This window comes from Argentina silus, assembly GCF_951799395.1.
Source record: "Argentina silus genome assembly, chromosome: 8".
Taxonomy (NCBI): domain Eukaryota; kingdom Metazoa; phylum Chordata; class Actinopteri; order Argentiniformes; family Argentinidae; genus Argentina; species Argentina silus.
In genome coordinates, this window is record NC_139662.1 from 6,160,318 (window position 1) to 6,180,798 (window position 20,481).

Here is a 20,481-nt window from a genome sequence, read left to right on the forward strand (position 1 = left end):
ATTTGACCCAAACACTAGAGGAAGGCTAGAGTTTATTTTACATAAACCTGAAAGTCCTAAACATGCAATATGATGAAGATTATTTAGTTTCAATTTTATCTTTAAAAAGTAGTTCAACTGCAACAAACACAGCTGCACAGCTGTATTAATTTATAGTAAGTGCATTAAGCTTGCAGGCCTTGTCAGATAATGGCACTGGTTATGGAATGTCAATGCTCAAGACAAGGATCTAACCCTATCCCTAACCCTAACCCTTTTTATTGCTGGTCCAACAAACACATGTCACAGAAACCTGTCTTACCAGAGAAAGAGAAACCTGGAGCCTAGGTTAAAAAGCAAAGTCCACTTCTGCTCTCATTGAGGCGTGCGCTATGCACACTATAACGTACACACTTCCTCATACGAGGGCACTGTCTGTCTCATTGGTGCTGCACAGACATATACAGTTGATAGATAGATAGATAGGCAGTACAAAAACAAAAGTATTGAGTGAAGTGAAAGAGAAAGGGTTTTAAGATAGAGGGTAAGGGATTGAGAGGCTAGGAAAGACTGAATAGAGAGAGTGAGCTAGAGGTGAGATGGAGGCTTCAACTTGACGGAGTAGTCCAAGGAGTTCTACCTTGGCATTTACTCTAGCAGTGGTGTACGCTTGGACAGAGGTGAACTCTATGACTGAACCTACAGATTGGACTAACCGGTGTGGATTGTCTCAAACAGGTTTTTGTTGATAAAATCAAGAGCAGATATTCAGTACCTACTGTACAGCTTTAGCAGGCTCTGATTGGTGAGAGAGTTCGTACATAGGTGAGTCTGTTAGCTGGTCTGACCCATTTAACCTACTTCATGTGTTCATGTGTTGTGTTCAAGGTTGAACTACTTGAATGAGCTTCAAGTTTTGGTGGATGTGTTGAGTTATTTTTCACATTTTTCACAAGTCCTGAGAGGCACTCTGCCCAAAATAATGACAGTAAATAGACAGTGAATGTAAATGTCAAACAATGGAGAGGAGCAAAAAACAAGAACAGAGTAAGAGAACTGTGTATGTCTAAACTATGTTATTAAGCATAACTGTGTGCTAGCTTATTCATGGGAACCATCGTCTTTTTTTTGTCTATGCATTGCAATATTTCCCCAGAATCGTATCAATCAAAGGAAATGAAACAAATTGAGATGTTATGCAAGACAAATTCTCTGACATCTCACAATTTCCTGTCAATAGACATCACGACAGGAAGAGCAGAGACATGTGGGATCCACTTGACAGGCTCCTATCAACTACGACAGTTAATTTAACTTTCACTTCCTGTGGCTGGTGGTAACAACACAACCACTAAACCTTTTTTTCTTCGATGAAATTAGCATACATCCAACTTCCTCTTAATATCAGCTACTAGTATATTTTAGTCTTCGGAATTGTAAACCATTGATATGGTATATTATAATCTTTCCAATAGTATATTAGTAGTTACATATTGTTGTGTTTGGAGGTAGTGTTTGTGTTTCAATGGCCTCCACAGGTCTCTGCCAGCCTTTGCAATGCTGATGGTAACTTATTGGCCTGCACAAAGCAACAAAAATGACTTGTAGTATTTGTATTTGTTCAATTCAGATTCAGGCCTCAATATAAAAAGACCTATTCAGTAATGATTAAATAAAAAACTAATCAATATAGAATATGCATTAACAATTGAATAAATTCAGAGCAGCTTATTCCTCTATATTTAGGTAATGTTCCTTTCTTGTGCCATTAGCAACAGCTAAAAGCTGCAGCATTACAGAAACTGCTGAATGTGTCAGGTTTGTTCAGATAAACTTTCAAACATAATCTTTGGGCAGATTATCAGCAGTCAGGAGATGAGATAAAAGAGAGAGGAAGAAAATGATAAAGTCCATTAATACTAAGACAGCTATTTTCTTTGTGCTATTACAATCTCGTGGCTGAAACAGCAGGTGTTTATTGCACCTAATAACCTGTAATTGTAGGTGAGAGGGACATCACTGTTGGGAGCAAGTGGAGGCTTGTCAGTCAGCTATCTCTAGCTAACTCTGGTTCTCTATGCCAGAATTACACCAAGCAACTACTGTAGGATGCAACTTTAGAGGGTAGAGTGAATCAGAGCCAGACCCAAAATCCAGCCAAGTACAATTACCCTCATATGTATACCCCACCCTAAATATCAATTGAAATAGTAATGAATTTGGATAACAATTGACCAAATTGTTTCTGGGCAGGCATATCATTGGGAGATCACACACACACACACACACACACACACACACACACACACACACACACACACACACACACACACACACACACACACACACACACACACACATACATACCACATCCAGCTGAGTTCCCAGAGGCTTAAAATACCCCCTGTGTGTTTGCTCTGCAGAGAAGGGGTGGGCCTAATCATACACACACTCACATTTCACAGGACTGGAGATCCCCAGAGGACAACATGACTCCAATCTAAACTGGACGGTTATGAGCATTCCTTATATGCTCAGAGGAACACCAATATAGATTATACGTAGCTACTGTTTTGGTTGTATGTGTATCTTAAATGGTTCAAATGGTTTTATGGGTTGGCATTCAATATAAAGCCCCAATGCTCCAATTTACAATTCAGTTTCTTTATATTCATTACCAAATATTATGAAAAGACTAAGATCAGACAATTTAGACACTGTCCTCTTAATCATGATGATAGTACATACAGAGCTATGTAAGGCCTTGCTACTGTCACACGGTATGCTAACTGACACCTTCCGCAAAAGATCCCAAATCATAAGTCTTTAACTAAAGCAGATCCCCAAGGGATGCATGTAACATTGCCATAATGTTTCCACAACCATGCAGTAAGCAAAACGTTAATATCCCCTCCTGACACTCTGGGTTTGTATTTCCCTCGGGGCATCCCCATGTCCTGTCATTTTGGTCAACTATAAATAGTTCTGATGTCTTCCCATCTGGACCCATGATGTGCACATACATACTGCCATGTGCCTCTCGTACAGTAGAAACACAAACAGAGGGATGTGAAAGCGTGTGGCTACTGGAGAGTGAAGTAGAGCTTTTAACATGACGCACTATGATCACTATGAGACAGCGCTATGAGCACTATGAGACAGTGCGGGACAGGTATAACATAGGTATCAGCCACATGTAAATAGGAAAATAGTGTGTATTCACTTCCACACACAATCACAGTAAATCAATCCTCTAACAATACTGTTATCCTAAGCTAAACCCATTTAAAGCCAGTTGTCACAACAGAGATAAAAACAGAACTGCAACAAGTACATTTCAAAACGCCTCCTATCATGTCCCGTAAATTGCACAGTGAAGGCAGGATACATGCTTTAGACTGTGTTCAGTTTCTGATGACTCATGACCTCAAGCATACCATTGTTAACCGAATATAGTGTGCCCGCAGTTTCAACAATTTAGCAAACAATAACTGATAGAGCTATGGAAAGACAATACAGTGAGAGAGTTTGAAATATGAGCCATTCTGCTGAATGCTAGGGAGTCTCAGACTACATCTCCAAATAAATTGAGAAATTCCTCACGTAATTTTTTTTTAAAACAGAATACTAATCTTTATTATTAAAGATGTGGCAAAACACAATTATAAAGAGCAGACAATTTGGACATGCAATTTTGAGTAATTTGCTTCAAATCATTCAAGTTCTCTAAACCAATTTATTTAGAAAAATCTTTTCCATCCACCTGTCCCAGACAAAGACGCCAAGGATAGAGGGAGAGCAGCCTATGGACAATCTACGGAGAAGAAGCTTCAGCTTCTGCTCTCTACGTAAATGTGAGCACCTTTGCTATCCTCCTCTTGCTGGCTAATGTGGTCATACTGTACAGACACATGGTTATTATCATGACAAAGACTGTTTCAAAGACGGTATCATTTGGAATTCCAACAAAAAATACAACAACTTGTTATTCTCTTCTATTCTGCAAATTTGTATAATTTCTTTCAACCTTTCTCATCTCTGATTAAACATTCACATTCATCTCATAAGCAATTCTCTCCCTAATTCTTTCGGATGTTGTTCCAGTTGTTCTGTGATTATCCTCATCAGCCATGAGGGTAGGATGTAGCATTTAGACTATTCTTTATGATATATTCGCCTTGTAATCAATGTATTCATTTACAATGTTTTTAAAGTCTCATTTGATTTATTCTCACGTTACCCTTCTTGCTCTAGTCAACCCAAACTCAACAATTATTTGCCCATATTGTTAAATTAAGTAAAATGAAGTCAGATTATTAATACTGAAAGATGCTTTGTTTTAATATACATAGCCAAAACATCTCTGTCAATCCTTACTACAACTGATAAATGTCCTACATTTGATGGCAACTGCCAACATAAAAGGCTATACAATAGTGTTTCCCGGAAAGAAAAATACCTTTTTTTTTTTTTTATCAAGATAAATCAAAAACAGATGATGGAGAGACGGGATTTAGACGGAGAAGGTTCAAATCCTACTCATCAGTCCGTGAGTACTCAAGAAACGGTGAGTCTGCCCCTCAAAAACAATCTCTCTCTCCCACTCCCTTTCCCTCTCTCTCTGTCTCTCTCTCTAAAAATGTTGCTTACTGTACATAACTAGTACTGTAGTTTAGAGAGAATCTCATTCATAGGTTGTCAACCTTAGAAGTCTACAGAGGTCAACTTGTCCTTTTTAAGGATGGGACTGATTTATTAGAGAACTCTTCCTCCCCCTTTTCTTCTTCCTCTCCCTCCCCCAGAGAGCATCCCAGAGGTGAGGGAGGAGGTTAATACCACTGTGATGGGCGCCTCAGGAGTACACAACCGTCTGGTTCAACTAAGGCCTGTGGCGAAGTCAATGGGTAAACCACTGAATTCGCACCCTAATGTATTGTATACTATGGTGCAACATTATCAATGATTTGTGAAGTCAAATCATTGATCTGCCAAATGTGAAGAGATGGAGTCAAATCATGTCAAGCAAAAGTTTATTGATCATATGCACATGATACAGTATGTAAATTGTACAATGAAATGCTTACTTTGCAAGCTTCCTCTCAACAGTGCAAAAATCAGGACGTCACAATAAAAATACAATAATAACTCAATAGGCAATAAGTGTAATGGGCAAATGTAAATAAGGCAATAAGAGTAAGATAAATTCAGCAATACAATACAGAATAGGGCATTCCTCAGACACCGCCTAGTGTAGACTGAGCTGTCTTCACCACTGTGTGCAGAGCCTTGCAGTTGAGGGCTGTACAGCTGCCATACCAGGCGGTGATGCAGCCAGACAGGATACTCTCGATGGTGCAGAAGTTGGTGAGGATATGAGGGGCCATGTCAAATTTATTTAGCCACTTCAAGAAAAACAGGCACTGGTATGCCGTCTTGATCACTGTGGCGGTGTGATGGGTCCATCACGAGGTGGATCGTCAATGTGGATGGGGGCGTGCCCCCCTCCCCTTCTACTTCCTCAAGTCCATGATCATCTCCTTGGTTTTGCTGATGTTGAGGGAGATGTTGTTGTCCTGGCACCATTCTGCCAGGGCTCTTATCTCCTACCTGTAGGCTTATCACTGTTGTTAATCAGTCGCTGTTGGTCATCAGCCTACAACGGCTGGTATTGGAGTCGTGCATGGCCACATAGTCGTGGGTGAACAGAGAGTAGAGGAGGGGACTAAGCACAAAGCCCTGGGGTCTACCCACCAGGAAGTCTTGGATGCAATTGCAGAGAGAGGTGTTCAGACCCAGGGCCCTGAGCTTGGTGACGAGCTTGGAGGGAACACTGGTGTTGAATGCTGAACTGTAGTCAATGAACAGCATTCTCACAAAAGTCTTCCTGTTGTCCAGGTGTGATAAGGCATTGTGCAGTGCAATGGCGATTGCATCATCCATGGATCTATTTGGTCTGTATGCAAATTGGAATGAGTCCAGGGTGTCTAGTAGGGTGGAGTTGATGTGGACCTTGAACAGCCTCTCAAAGCACCTTATGTTGACAGATGTGAGTGCAACATGTCGATAGTCATTTAGGTAGGTTTGTTTTCTTGGGCACAGAAAGAGCAGGTAGAATGGATGTGGAGAGTGGCTTGTGCAGGATCTAAAAGGAGATGGAAGGAGTGTTACACTCGAATGTCTGAGGAACCAAATGACGGCACACAGAGAAGGTGGTGGGGTTTAGCCCAAAGGCGTATTTAATAATAAAAGGGGGAAAGGGGTAGGAGAGAGAAGGATAATCCAATAGAGAGTAGTCCAGGGTCGGTCCAGGGTTCGGCAGGCAGGCGGGTAGTCAGACGAGCAGGGGTTCGGCAGGCAGGTGGGTAGTCAGACGAGCAAGGGTCAGGCAGGCAGGCGGGTAGTCAACACAGGAATGGGCTAGGTCCGTGGAAGGTAGACGAGGGGGAATCCGAGGAAGACGAGGGTTCTAGGGCATCACAGGAGAACAGTGAAACACAAAGCAAACACTGGAAACGGGAGGATATGCAAAGGCTGGAAGCGTATGTGAAACTCGAAGAGTTACCGTGGGACACAGTACGTTCTGGCACTGGAGTGGAGTTCAGGCAGGGTTCTTATAGGGCGGTGATTGCAGATGGTTCGCAGGTCTACTGAGTGGAGACAGGGAACAGGTGCGCTGTCAACTGGGAGGTGGACGCCCGGCGATGATCGCCGGGGCCTCAAGGTGGTGCCAGAGGGCCGGTCAGGGAGAGGGACCGTAACAGGGAGGGCATTTTAGGGTCTTTACACACTGGGTTGACCTGAACCATGCTATGCTGGCTCAGATATTTTCTTTTCACATTATCCTATCCAACACTCTTAAGGGTTAGGGTTAGTGGTAACTATGGTGATGTGTAACCAGGCCAGCCCAGTACAGCTCAGCTTGGTTCAGCTGGGGTCTGTAGTGTGCACATGTACATGCATGTTGAAAATGAACATTGGGTGATATCTGAGTGAGGTGGCCTGATGCTAGTTTCTCGGTATCCTTTCCATGCAATTTGAATATGATGTCTCTAAGTGTTTCATAATGAATGTTCAGTGGTAGTTTTGGATAAATTAAGCAAGATGGTGTTATCATTCAACTTTAATCATAACCTAATCCAGTCAGTTTATGGCATGGCTATACACCAATAATAAAGATTAGTAAACACTTCTGAGGAAAATGAGAGAGGAGATGAAAACATTCAATGAATTGTTGGCTCAGTAGGAGGCGCTAGATTCATTATATTGAAAGACACCATATCATCATAAAGAAGGCTGCATTTTTCCCAAAGTCTCTATCACTAGCAGGAACGCAATTACAATAGGCACAATGTTGAGCCTCACCAGATAAACTGCAAATTTCCAATGGACCCAGGCATAGGCTGTACCAGACAAGGATTTTTAAATGTATCTTCTAGGTTGATGAATATTGCTTATTTTGTTCGATTAAGCACATACTTGTGCGTTTTCGGCCAAGGGGTAAAATAGTCCGAAAAATAGTCCGAACTCCGCAGCCTAGCGCGCGCATGTACGCGCTTTCAGGAAAGGAACAAGTCTGCGATAGGCGACGGTGGTATTCGCGAGCCACAGCATGCGGTGTGTGAGTGTCTCCTTTGCACTACCAACGAGAGGAATGGGGTCGATATACTATACATTGTGTTGAGAAACTACAAACAGTTAGGGCAAGAAGACAACTGATTGCTTGTGAAGTTTGTGAGCTATGAGTGGAGAGGTGACAAGGAGGATTCGAAATAGACATGGACTAACTCACTTCAAGCACAGATGGAGTGAGTATTGATTTATATGAATGTAGCTAGTAATGTAACTCCTACGGCGTAAGGACTAATTGCTTTGGTGACAATACAGTAGGTCTGGAATTATGTAACCTATGTCAACTGTAACAGCTTGTTGAATCATGCCACCACTGGCAAACAGAGCCCGACAGATGATAAGCACACTCAACATTGAAGCGGTTTCGTTTCCGGGGCCTATAAAAGTTAGTAAAAAATGTTCAATTTTCCGTGGGAAGATGCTTTCCAATGACCCAGCTCTCAGTAATGCTCTTGTTGAACTATATGGACATTTAGTTTTCTCTTTAATCGACCCTTTTGCTGCAAGTGTCAGGTGCCCCCAATAGAACTAACAATATTATGATACATCATATGTAAACTTAAATCATATTTTAACTTGAGATGTTGCAACTGTAGTGCATCACGCATGATATTTGGGCCTATTCTGACCCAATATTCGGGTCAATTTATGTTCAAGGCTCTTGCCGCGAGAACAAGTGGCATAACAGGTTCACTGTTGGGCTATTCTCTTTACACTCTTTTTTTAAGACCCCAGTATATGCTACCCCAAACCAGCCCTAATGCTAGTATATTGTTGCCATTGAAATACAAAACATACATTTGACCCCCTGTACTATATGAGGTGGGTTTATGGTCCAAAATACCTCCACCCCCCATTAAAACGTTGTTGTCGGTGTCATTGCCTTGATAGAAGACATACCTCATTGGTTATTCCCCTTATTTGATAATATACATATACATACAGTAGGATTTTCATGTCTTGAATTTAGGTGTCTACTAGCATATTTTGCCTTAATTTAGTATGCAGTGTGACAGATGATTCCTTCCTTTAAAAGGTCATTGCACCTTTTAAATAAATTGCAGCTGGTTGGCTCTATTATGGTGTTACGAGAGACCTGTGTGAGTCCTTTAACAGCTCAGTGCACATATTAGGGACTGGAATGTGGCTGTTGACACAAAAAAGAATTAGGAACTAATGACACAGTGCTGGTGTACATTTTTCTCTACACCACAGCACCAAAACCTTTGAATACTGATTTAACAGGGCTATCATGCTCATATCACAAATACAATGTAACACTGAAGATTCAGGTAAAGGTTTAGAGAAGTAGCAGGAAGAACATTTGGAGGGGTTTGAGAGCGAGAGAAAGAGAAGCAGTGAGTGAGAGCAATGCCAGAACAAGAGAATTCACTCTCCCTCTTTGGATGGAGTTCATAGCCTTGTTGGCTGCCTGAAATGTTGTTGTAACATGTTATATTGCCTGAAGGGCATATAGCACACCCATGATGGAGCATGGCTGTCATAAACACCTACGCTGCAACAGCCAGCAAGAAATGGGACTCGGATCAGATTGTCATGTTTAATTTGATCATTTTTATGTAGGACGCCAGTGTGTTTGGTCTGAACCTGACTAGAAAACCACATTGGTAAGAATTTCCTGTGTTGCGGATTTACATGGTAAACAAACTAGCATCTAGAAGTTGGTCAGAAAGTTAATTTGTAGCCTAGTTAAACAAAGTGTCAGTTTCATGATGAACATGTCATATGGTGTCTTCTTGTCGTGGAAGTTTTGATCACACTTAGACTGCTGATTAGAATGGGTAGCAGTGGTAGGGTTAGGAGTAGTACAGTTTATGTGTCTTTCAAGACTGTCAATAGTTATTTTTCAGCTCAGAAATGTAGGTAGTAAAACATTTATCGTCTATTGGCTGAAATCTGTTAAAAGAAATACTTGCTGACTAGTGCGAATACATATTTAACTGAAGCTCTTAACAAACGTACTAACTCAAGGTCAGCCATGCGCACGGTTTTGACCTTGTGCTTTGGCAAACTCTAGTTGTTGAACCATGAATGTCTGCAGCATGGAAGTGAAACTTGGCACATGTTCAATTGGCTGACCAGAATTGGGCAGCACTTCTGTTATGTGTCCATTCAAGGTTAAACTGGTTCTTCCAGGGTTTCATTTTCTTCAGTACGCAATTCAAATATGGAAATCCTGTGTGTTCAACAAAATAATTATCTCCTAATTCTCCACCTTTTCCCCAGAAGTGTGCAGTTGAACACTCCCTTACATAGATTTAAAAGCATGCCTAAACCAATCCTATGCTTTTAAATCTATGTGAAAAGAGTGGAGTTGGGATGCAAGGCTTCTCATTGTAAGGCGGGGGATTTGAGTTTGAGTTTGTTGGACAAGCATAGCACAATGGCCAAACATATACATTTCAGCAATCAGGCTTTATTCCAGTCTGAAACTGCCAATAGGTGCTTATAATGATGGCTATGATGCTAATGAGATACAAGCATTCAGCGAACTATAAATGGCTACCTGAATGACAAAGTGATTCCATGCAGAAATGTCAACAGCAATCTTCTGGTCATGTTATGTGAGCGGTATGAAAAGACCAGCCTTGTACCCCTCCTTGTATTGTGTTCTGACCTTAGCATCCGGTCTCCTGTTTAGGTGAGCAACCTCAAGGGGCTGCCCCCTGTGATGTCAATGGCAAAGAGAGAGCTGCCCTGCCATGTGACCAAAGTGAGTAGATCCATTGGGCATTGTTTCCAGTTTCAATGAGGCTTGGAATGGAAGGTCTTGCAGTCTTAACTTAGGCATAAATTGATGTTAACAAATAGATGTATCATGATCATAATAGTACTAATCTTTATTTAACATTTCATACATAAAACGGAACATGCTATCAAAAGTGTAAAAGGAAAAAATAGCTGATCAGTGACAAAATGATGATAGTTTTGGACAAAGGCCTATAATGTGAGGTTTCTTGTTAAGATAGAGCTTTGGTTTGTTAGTTAGTGATGAGCTGTTGGTCATGTGTCGAAACATGTTGCACACATTTTTGCTTTATGTAGTGGGATCTGTTACTTCAAGATAAACCTCTGTTTATGAATGTTCTGTTGCATGAGTTAATCATTTAATTTAACGCAACGATGCTCTGCTGTTTATAATTTTCTTCACCAGGCACCATCCATCCTAGTGAGGATGACGAGGGTGAGAGAGGTCCCCTCAAGAGGTTCAGTGCCATGTTGGCCTCATTCCGCCGGGGGAAACTCAGCAGAGACCGTGAGTATTGCCTCGATTGCCTCCACATAAACGCCTTGTTACATAAGAATCAATTCATGTTTTATAAGAAGTATTTCCTCCTTCACACATGATACTTCCATATTATTCATTATTTACAAGAAGTAGGATTGCCTGACACAAGTAAATGTACACAAATGAGATCTGTGTGTGGCTTGCAGGTGTTATGCCTCACAGGGGAGTAGGGAGCTGTAATTTGGTGGAAGACAATATTGGATTTGTTTGTCCAAATATGGACAATTCAGTTACTGCATTACTAACATCTTTGTTCTACAACTCTTAAGTCTTTTTAGGTAAATGTGAAGTGTAATGGGTTAGTTTGGCCTTGTACAGTGACTGTTGCCATGGTAAATCCAGTTGGGGCTAAAGTCCTGTCACAGTAGGCTGAGTCACAGAAGTGTGTGTGTGTTGTGTGTTGTGTGTTGTGTGTGTGTGTGTGTGTGTACATTTTAATGCAGCATAGAGAACTTGTCTGGGCAGCCTCCTACTATTATTTCAAAGAAGCAATGAAAGAAAGTGAGAGACCCATAACATTTTCACAAAGCCCTAAGGAAAGAGCATGGCTGCTCTCAACAAAAGATTTGCCAGTGTTTGTCTTTGGTGTTGTTTGCAGTTCAGCAGGTCCTCTGTCAAACTGCCACAGGGGTTACTCAACCGTTAACACACAATGTAGCAGAGCTAAGTGGGGGGATGGGGTGGCTGTCCTTAGACATTAGGTAGTCTTCTAAACCTCCCAAATTCACAGAAGAATTAAATAAAAGATGGACATACAAATATAGATACATATTGTCTAAAGTTAGTCTTCTGAGTGGAAGGCAGCGTTTTAATAATTACATCAGGAATTGAGTAAACTCGTTTGAAAATACTCTCCTCAATTCTACTCCTGTAATGCCGTCTCTTACAGTAGTCTTGCCCACATACATTATGTTTTGATGTACTTGTATGATATAGCCACAAACCATTTTAGGACTATAATCTAACTTAATGGTGCAATGGCCGAGGAATTTGTGTTTCACAATATTTTTGGGTATATTATTTAGGAATATTGTATTTTGTATGTCAGACGCAGCACCACATCTGATTTCTGTTCAATATTTTGTTTGAAAAGTAACAAACAAACTGGATAGCACTCTCTTATTGGACACATTCCTGGGATTCTCCCCCAGGGGAGATATAATTGTTTTCCATTGTAACTGATATCTGTTGGTGCTGCAAATACAGGCTGTCATTGGTGCATCTACTGTATAACTATTGCTTACATGTTGCATTGACACACTGTAGTCTGTAACTAGTAACTGTATTAATAAGTAGACAACAGTTAAACAGTTATACTTTGTATTATTGCTGTGTACATCTGTAGTATGTCATGTACATTTTGGGATAACATTTTTTTTTACATTTTTACTCAGTGTTTCTCAATGTTGTTTCAATGTTCTCCTTGCAGGAGTGAAGGACCTAGCCCCTCCAGAGCCTCTGGACCCAGCTCCCATGGACACCAGAGCCAGGGAGCATCGCTATGCCAGTGGCCAGTACTTCTTTGAGTACCTGGTGGTGGTCAGCCTCAAGAAATCCAAAGAAGGGGCCTACGAGCCCCAGATCACCTACCAGTTCCCCAAGGTGAGAGCTAGTCTAGCCAGGATGTTCCCTACATAGACCAGTTTGAGGTGGGCCACCTAAGTGTTTTTCTGAACTGGCTAATGAGAAAATGTCCCAAATTGCTGGAGAAAGATAACCCATTAAAGAAGTGCACACAGTGCAACGCAAGCCACGAAGAGTCACTGGAAGAGAAGATTGATAACCTGGTCTTTCTTTCTCACAGAAGGATGGGATGATGAGATTTCAAAGAGAGGAGGAGGAGAAGACCCTCAAGGTTATCCCTATGTTTTGTTTCCCTGAGGGTATCAACTGGGCACCCCTAACAGAATACCACAGGTGACATGGCCCCTACTGTATATGATATGCAGATTAACATTATTTTACATACTAGAAAGATGGAGATGTTGTTAACTATCATTCCATCCTAAAAGTGACTTGACAGGACAGATGGAGGTACTGCAGATCAATCTAACCATTCTCTCTCCTCTCTCTCTCTCTCTCTCGCTCTCTCTCTCGCTCTCTCACACACCCAATTTAGTGAGACGTTTTCATTTGTCTTGACTGAGGTAGATGGAAGCAGGCGGAACGGATACTGTCGAAGACTACTAGTGAGTTACACTTTGGTTTTTCACTTCCGGTTTGTGTAGTGCTTCAAGATTCTTTATTACTCAGGGAACATTGTCAATCTATCTGTCCTCTTCATCTTTCTCTCCCTCTCGCCTATTAGCCCCATGGTAATGGAGCACGCCCACCCGAGGCCTACTGCATCATCAGCAGGCTGGCTTGTTTTGGACTCTTCTCCAAGGTAACACGTGTCAAAGGTCATCAACTTTAGGTCACTCACAATTTGGATTGGCCAGAGATGACAGCCCTTTTCAACCTGGCAGAGTTCCAATTGGGCAAACCCTGGCTGTACAGCCTCTCTATACATACCTCTGGGATTTTCAGATATGAATCATGCTGACATAATACAGTGCCTTCGGAAAGTATTCAGACTTCACTTTTTCCACATTTTGTTGTGCTATAGACTCAATTTAAAATGAATTAAATTAAAAGAATTTGCCATCGATCCACACACAATACCCCAGAATGACAAAGCAAAAACAGGTTTTTAGAAACTTCAGTAAATTTATTAAAATTGAAATACAGAAATACCTCATGTACATAGATATTAATTCCAAAATTACATGAACTATTATCATTGCATTAAGATGGACTCAATTCAACTTATTGAGTGATTTGTTGATGACATTTTTGCATTTTAGCTCATTTTAAGAGTGTCATAGCAAAGGGTCTGAATACTTATGTACATGAGGTATTTCTGTATTTCAATTATAATACATTTACTGAAATTTCTAAAATCCTGTTTTTGCTTTGTCATTCTGGGGTATTGTGTGTGGATTGATGGCAAATTCTTTGAATTGAATCCATTTTAAATTGAGTGTATAACATAACAAAATGTGGAAAAAGTGAAGGGGTCTGAATACTTTCCGAAGGCACTGTCGGTGCACTTGGTGCAATAGGGATTAAGCTAGCGTTCCTTCACTCTACCGTTACTCAGGTTTCACCATTGTTAAGCCATCTCAGGAAGGAGGTACTCATGAAGTCCTTTTCACATTATCTGAAAATCCCTTTGAAATTTGAATACCACCTCGGTTGAGGTAGAAATAAAAGTGACAGACAGACCTTAAGTACATTAAGGTCTGATCATCAAACTGATCATCAAACATGTAATCAGTAATGCATAAATTGGATTGAATGCATCTTTTTGATTGTGTTTATTTTACAATCAACAGTGGAAATTACTGCCTTTCAGGGGTTTACAATTGCACATATTGATTATACTGGTCTGTCTGTGGTGCAGATCTTTGATGAGGTGGAGAAACGGCGGCAGATCTCCATGGCGATGATCTACCCATTCATGCAGAGCCTGAGGGAGGCGCCCTTCCCTGCCCCAGGGAACACCGTCAAGATCAAGAGCTTCATCCCTGACTCAGGCACTGAGGTTAGACACTCACCCCCCAAAAACATATTCTCCCTGGCTTGGGTGACCACTTTTATCCACTAAGTTTAGGCTTTAACCTCTAACCCAAATCAAATCCTAGGTCTTATGCACTTGTGGAAATCTGAGAGGATTTGACAGGTATAATGAAGAATAACTCATCCTTTGTCATTTTGATAGGCTAGGGGGAAATTTCCCCGTAATGCTTACACCTTTCTGTTCTTGAGATCTCCACAATTGCATAGCGTCAATGGGTTCATTCTGGATTGGGCAATACTGTATATCCCAATAGTCTTTAGGTACCGATTTTAGTCCCTTCACCTATCAGTGGTCATCCAGGCCAGGAGAATAAGGAAGGACGGTTTGGGATGTTGGGACACAGTCAAGCTACAGGAAGTAAAAATGAGCTACAGCTAGAGAAGAGAGGAGGCTGAGGAGGGAAAGAGAAGAGAGCCACAAAGATGGCAGCTTGACAATATGTACAAAGCTTTCTCAACACAAAGAGAGCAAGAAAATAAATACACACAGTGAGAGACACAATACTAACAGGTGGATATGAATGAACTGTAATGAAAAAAGTCATCCATTTTTACTAGAAATAAAAGACCCATGCAAGGATGGTAAGAAAAGAGGCTACCCACATAATCCAGTATGAAAAGACACACTAAGCTTACATAATAAAAGCCTCTCCATAAAAACATACGTGTGTGTTTTGCAGATGTTTAGTCCAAAGAGAAAAGTGTAGTTGTATGACTGGTTAAACAAAGCTTCACACACACACACACACACACACACACACACACACACTGAAGTACTGAAACAGGAAAGGCAGCAGGCCCTAGGTGTCAGCTCTGTAAGTGGTTTCATGCAGGTGTGTATAGTGCCGTGTTTGAACTTGCCTATTCTTACCTAATGTTTTCCTGGTAGTTACAATCCCACCAATAACAATCCCATCCTGCAACATTCCATCTTTCGGTTCCCTTGCACAATCAAACCACACACAGTACCAGCTATGATGTGCTTGCTTTCTCTTATTTACATTACAGTTACGGTTTGAATAGCCCTCAGGCTTAGGGGATGAGCAACATGCTCCCTCCAACTGTGGTTTACGCAAAGATATGCTGTCCAATGGAAAATTTGAATGATTTTTAACACTACTTATAAAATACACTGTCCACAGTTGCAAATTGGCTGGGCCACCACTGTTTACAACGCAAAAAGTGTAGTGTAGGCATGGAAAAGTCACCAAGACAGTTTTGCTAAGTGACTGCCCTTAAACAATTAGCTCAGAGGTAAAATCATATTAAGGTTTGAAGTTACAGCAGCACAGACAATCTGCACCCCTTGTTGTTTACATACATCTCAGACTATGAAGCAGCAAGGAAGATGCATAGTGCTCTCAGGTAACCTTATACGCTGCTTTCTCCCAAAAAAATTGCTTTAAACCTAAACTTTTCAGGGTTGTTGTGTTGATAAACTGTCTTCCCAGTTACTTTGCTAAGCGCAATGCCATGTTTTCCACGTTGTTTACTTGGAATTGTGGGTCAGCTAATTCTCAACTGCGGACGTCTTTAAGTATAGGGATGTTTGGTTGGGGTGGTGAATATTGGTGTCTATGTGAAGGTAATATAGACACTCAATGGTATGCCATAGTCAATGTAAGTGGCACAGTTGATATTGGTGATGGTTAGGACGTAGGTTGGTTAGGGTAGTGATAGTCCCATCCCCATCCGTGTGCTGTAAGACGGTGACATGTTGGTGACAGGAATGAGGAATTTGTAGGTGAGATGTGGGTGATGTCGACATTCAATCATGCAGATGTAAAGTGTGTGTGTGAGAGTATTTATTTTCAATATAAGTTGATCTGCGGGGCTTGTATTCCCAGCACCACAAACAGAGACAGCATGGTGGTGTGTGTGTGTTTATTGCAATTAGAACAATGTTGACTCCCCCTGCAGATCATCAGTCTGACCCGGCCGCTGGACTCGTGGCTCGAGCATGTGGACTTCCACACGCTCTTCCGCTGCCTGACTGATGAAGAGGTGCTGGAAGTGTTTTCTGCCGCCATCTTGGAGCGACGTATCGTCTTCATCGCCGATGAGCTCAGGTGTGACACACACACACACGTATGACACACATTCACACAATTATTCACACTGACTCAGTCGTCTGTGATTCCCACACCTGAGCTGTACGCAAACTCACTCATACTCTGGCGTTAACAGTGCCTGTTAACTAAATGAAGGTCTTAATTTAGCAAGAGCACTGTGGTGACTAATGGGTTGTCTAGACAGATTTGGTGGCACCATCTACGTGATTTAAATGTGTTTAAATGTGGCTGATGCAAAGACAGTGATCGTCTGTGAATGATTCGATTCCATTGTGAATGGTGATCAATGCCCACCTCTCTCAGCCTGGAACACCTATTTACAGTTGAAGGAGCATGCCTGGTGGACATCCTGAAGAAATTGCACCTTGACTGTTGTCAATTCCTTTGCTATTTTATATAGTATAGACCAACAGGCCTCTCCTACCTGTATTCTATTGTTTGGAGAATATTTAAGGAAAATACAGACCATTCATTATTTGAGTTTCTCAGGTTAAGCCTATGTGCACTGGTCTCCTGTGTTGTCCTTAACACACATATTGTTAGACGTATGATTACACTTCCATTCGTATACTACAGTTTGTTTATTTTATATGTTTCTTTGAAACTATTAAATTGGTTAATTTGTTGATACTCTATTCTCATTCTTCCTATGTGCATTAATGTGATGTGCGCTAAATAACGGTTTTGTTAAAACTGCACAACATAATCGTGAAAGTTCACCGTTAATGTCTAATGTTCACATGCATAATTAACAACAGTTACGAGTCATCAACTTCAGGTATAGACCAAGCGTGAACTCCTCACGATTCATTGTAACTTAAAAGCACGGTAATAGCATATTGGTACTCTTAATGGAATCTAGGATCCGATATGATCAAGTGTCTGTCACACAGGGATGAACAAATTATCAATCATTATTAGTCATAAAATATATTTTGGAGTCAGATATAATGTATAACTTCTGTTAGTTGGTCATGTGACCACTTGTGTGTAGAGTCCGTTTTATCATGTCCATAACTGTCTGAAGTTGTACAAGGGAATAAATGTATGTCTTTATTCTTAACTCATCCATTCCTTTCTCTGTCCTTCAGTGTTTTTATCCCAATTCTTCAGGTGTGTCATTTGAACCTGGGCAGTGCCCAGACACATGGAACCAAGTTTGGCTGCATTGCTAGTATTCCATCAGGCACTGCTTTATAGGATGCTGGTCATACAAAAGTGCTTAGGTCACCCAAGCACTGCCAAAGACATCAACTTGATGATGATTCTGTTCAGATCCTCGCCCTCGTAGGTACTAAAGAGTCTGACCTTTGACCTTTAAACCTCCCTCTCTCTCTTCAGCACGTTGTCCCAGGTGATCCATGCAGTGGCTGCTCTGCTCTACCCCTTCACTTGGCAACACACCTTCATCTCCATCGTCCCAGAGATCCTCATCGACGTGGTCATGGCGCCCACTCCCTACCTGCTGGGCGTCCAGAAACGCCTCCTGGAGCTGGTCACTGACAACCAAACTGACGTGAGTGACCGCAAAAAACATTCCAGCACTGTAAAGTAACATTCACATTCCAGGAATGTAAAGGCCTAGTTTGATTAATGAGTAACAGCACTGGGAAGGAATCTTGAGTCTTGGGTAACATGGTGATGGTATTGATTTGATTTGATTTGATTTGTTTTCTGTTAAATGCAGCTGCTTGTGGTGGACTTGTCAGAGAATAAAGAGGACACTTTCATTGCTCGAGTAAGTGACAGAAATGTCTATTATGTGTTGTCTTCCATTAGTATAAAAAATAATCACCTGCTTTTGAAAAGTTGTCTATTATTTCATTGTTTTGCTCTCCAAATTCTGTATATTTTGAAGGTATCAAATTTGTCACTTCTTGTAAGCAACGTTGCTCCTCTGTTTTATACTGTAGATTGGGGATGAGAAGACTATTCTGCCCCCTAAGCTTAAAGAGGAGATACTGCAGGCGCTAAGAGAGAGCAAAGAAAAAGCTAGTGAGTATATCAGTCTTGCAACACATGACTCAATACATGTCACATGGGAAACAGCTCTATTATACATGGACAAAAGTGGATTTTTGTTTGGATAGGTTATTTCAGATGTTGTATTAATCTGTATTGCCCCTAGATATTGTGAGTAGTGTTTTGTATTCATTGTAAGGCCTATAAATTGTCATACGTATTGAAACACGGTATGGTTGTTTACTCAAAATACCATTTGGTTCATAGCTTTATGGCTCATTATCATGCCAAAAAGCACTGAAATGATACCCCAAATGTGTCTGAACACAAGTATGTATATGTTCCATCTACACCAGCTGTTGAGGAGTTGAACCGGGTCATCTCTGATGCCTTCCTGCCCTTCTTTGTGAAGACGGTCGGCCATTTTGCTTCCTACGTCACCCGCAAAGACAGCAACCAGCCGGGGGTATTCCAGAAGAGGAGCTTCTACAAGGCCATCGAGTCCAAGACCACGCGGCACTTTGTCAAGAAGTTTATCCAGACGCAGATGTTTGACCTCTTCATCCAGGAGGTGGAGCAGCAGCAGCCAGACACACAGCAAGGTGGGGAGGCTTCTGACAGGCGGCTTCTATGGCCCTTCATACAAACACTTCACATCAACACAGTCTGTCACAAGCTGTTTTGTTAGTTTGATTAAATGAGTACATGTGTGTGTATAGTGGTGTGTTATATGGTATGCTCGTTAGTTAAAGCCTAACTCTGGAGGCTAACATGCCACTGCTCATTGAGTTACTCATTTGTCACTCATGCTTTTTTTCAGGAATCTTTCACAGAAAGATTGCTGAATACCAGGAAAAGAAGAAAAGGGAGAAGAAGACAAAGAAACACTAGCTAGCTAACTAACTGTCTTGTAAACACACTGTAAAAGAGGCCATAATATTGTATATAAGGGTTTTAGATGTGTGATAATCATATGTAGATGTAAATATTGTGAGAGTGAGTGAATAATTTGTATGTATAGTTTGTGTCCTTAAAATCTGTGTATGTGTGAGATTGTAAGGGGGGTTTAAGGTATAGTGGGTATTTTTAATGTTGCTGCTACTGTACTGAATATGAAAGACAGTGAGGACTGAAGGTAGAAGTCATCTGTCAGATAACTGTGCTCACCTACCGGGTGGCAAAGGGAATAGCCCCTCACTACTTGCAAGCAATGGTCAGCCCCCAAACCCCTGCTCGATCACTCCGCTATTCCACCTCGGCTGGCCGCCTGGCACCGCCGCCTCTACGTGGATGCAACAGTCGCACTACTCAGTCACAGCTTTTCACTGTCCTGGTGCCCCGCTGCTGGAACGAGCTTCCCACTGCTGTCAGGACTGCAGAGCCACTACCTATCTTCCGCCGTAGATTGAAGACCCATCTCTTCAGGCTACATCTTAACTGTCCCTCCTAAAGGCCTCTTCATCCCCACTACCCCCCTGTACAAATTTCTCTACTGTAAATTAATTAATTAAAAAAATAATTAAAAATATATATATATATATTCCTTCTTCTAGCATTAGCATTGACTGCCAATAGCCCCTGGTCCTAGCATAGATTACTTTTTCTTATGATGACTGATGGATAGATGATTCACTTACTTAGACAAATGTATTTGTAAGTCGCTTTGGATAAAGGCGTCTGCTATATGCCATAAAAAATAAAAAAAAGTTTAGTTCTCAACCTGTGTTACACTCAACATGTTGGAGCCATGTTGAAACATGTTGAATAAAGACTAGTTTTTAATGTCCACCTCCACTTCTGCTTCTCTGTTTTTAGTCATTTCGAGTGATTTTTTTTGCCAAGGCATCAACAGGTACTGCAAAGTTGTGTGTGTGTGTGTGTGTGTGAGAGAGAGAGAGAGAGAGAGAG

The 20,481-nt window shown here is 41.3% G+C and overlaps 1 protein-coding gene across 4 annotated transcripts; it reads left to right on the plus strand.

Annotated features, from left to right (window-relative positions):
* The first annotated feature begins 524 nt into the window (after positions 1-524).
* LOC310807862 (DENN domain-containing protein 2D-like) lies at positions 525-20,361 on the plus strand. Of its 4 annotated transcripts, none has more exons than XM_083674482.1 (17): positions 525-804; positions 3,752-3,833; positions 4,460-4,546; positions 4,782-4,883; positions 10,271-10,342; positions 10,784-10,885; positions 12,348-12,520; positions 12,723-12,835; positions 13,038-13,107; positions 13,227-13,304; positions 14,364-14,504; positions 16,460-16,608; positions 17,953-18,127; positions 18,299-18,349; positions 18,525-18,606; positions 18,930-19,175; positions 19,394-20,361. In XM_083674482.1, the coding sequence occupies exons 2-17, from the start codon at positions 3,785-3,787 to the stop codon at positions 19,462-19,464; spliced, it is 1,761 nt and encodes a 586-aa protein (XP_083530608.1). In that variant the 5' UTR covers positions 525-804; positions 3,752-3,784; the 3' UTR covers positions 19,465-20,361. The 4 variants fall into 4 exon arrangements, with proteins under 4 accessions (XP_083530608.1, XP_083530609.1, XP_083530610.1 ...); XM_083674483.1 differs by having other exon boundaries at positions 3,752-3,827; XM_083674484.1 differs by lacking the exons at positions 525-804; positions 3,752-3,833; positions 4,460-4,546; positions 4,782-4,883 and adding an exon at positions 7,305-7,784.
* Positions 20,362-20,481: the final 120 nt, after the last annotated feature.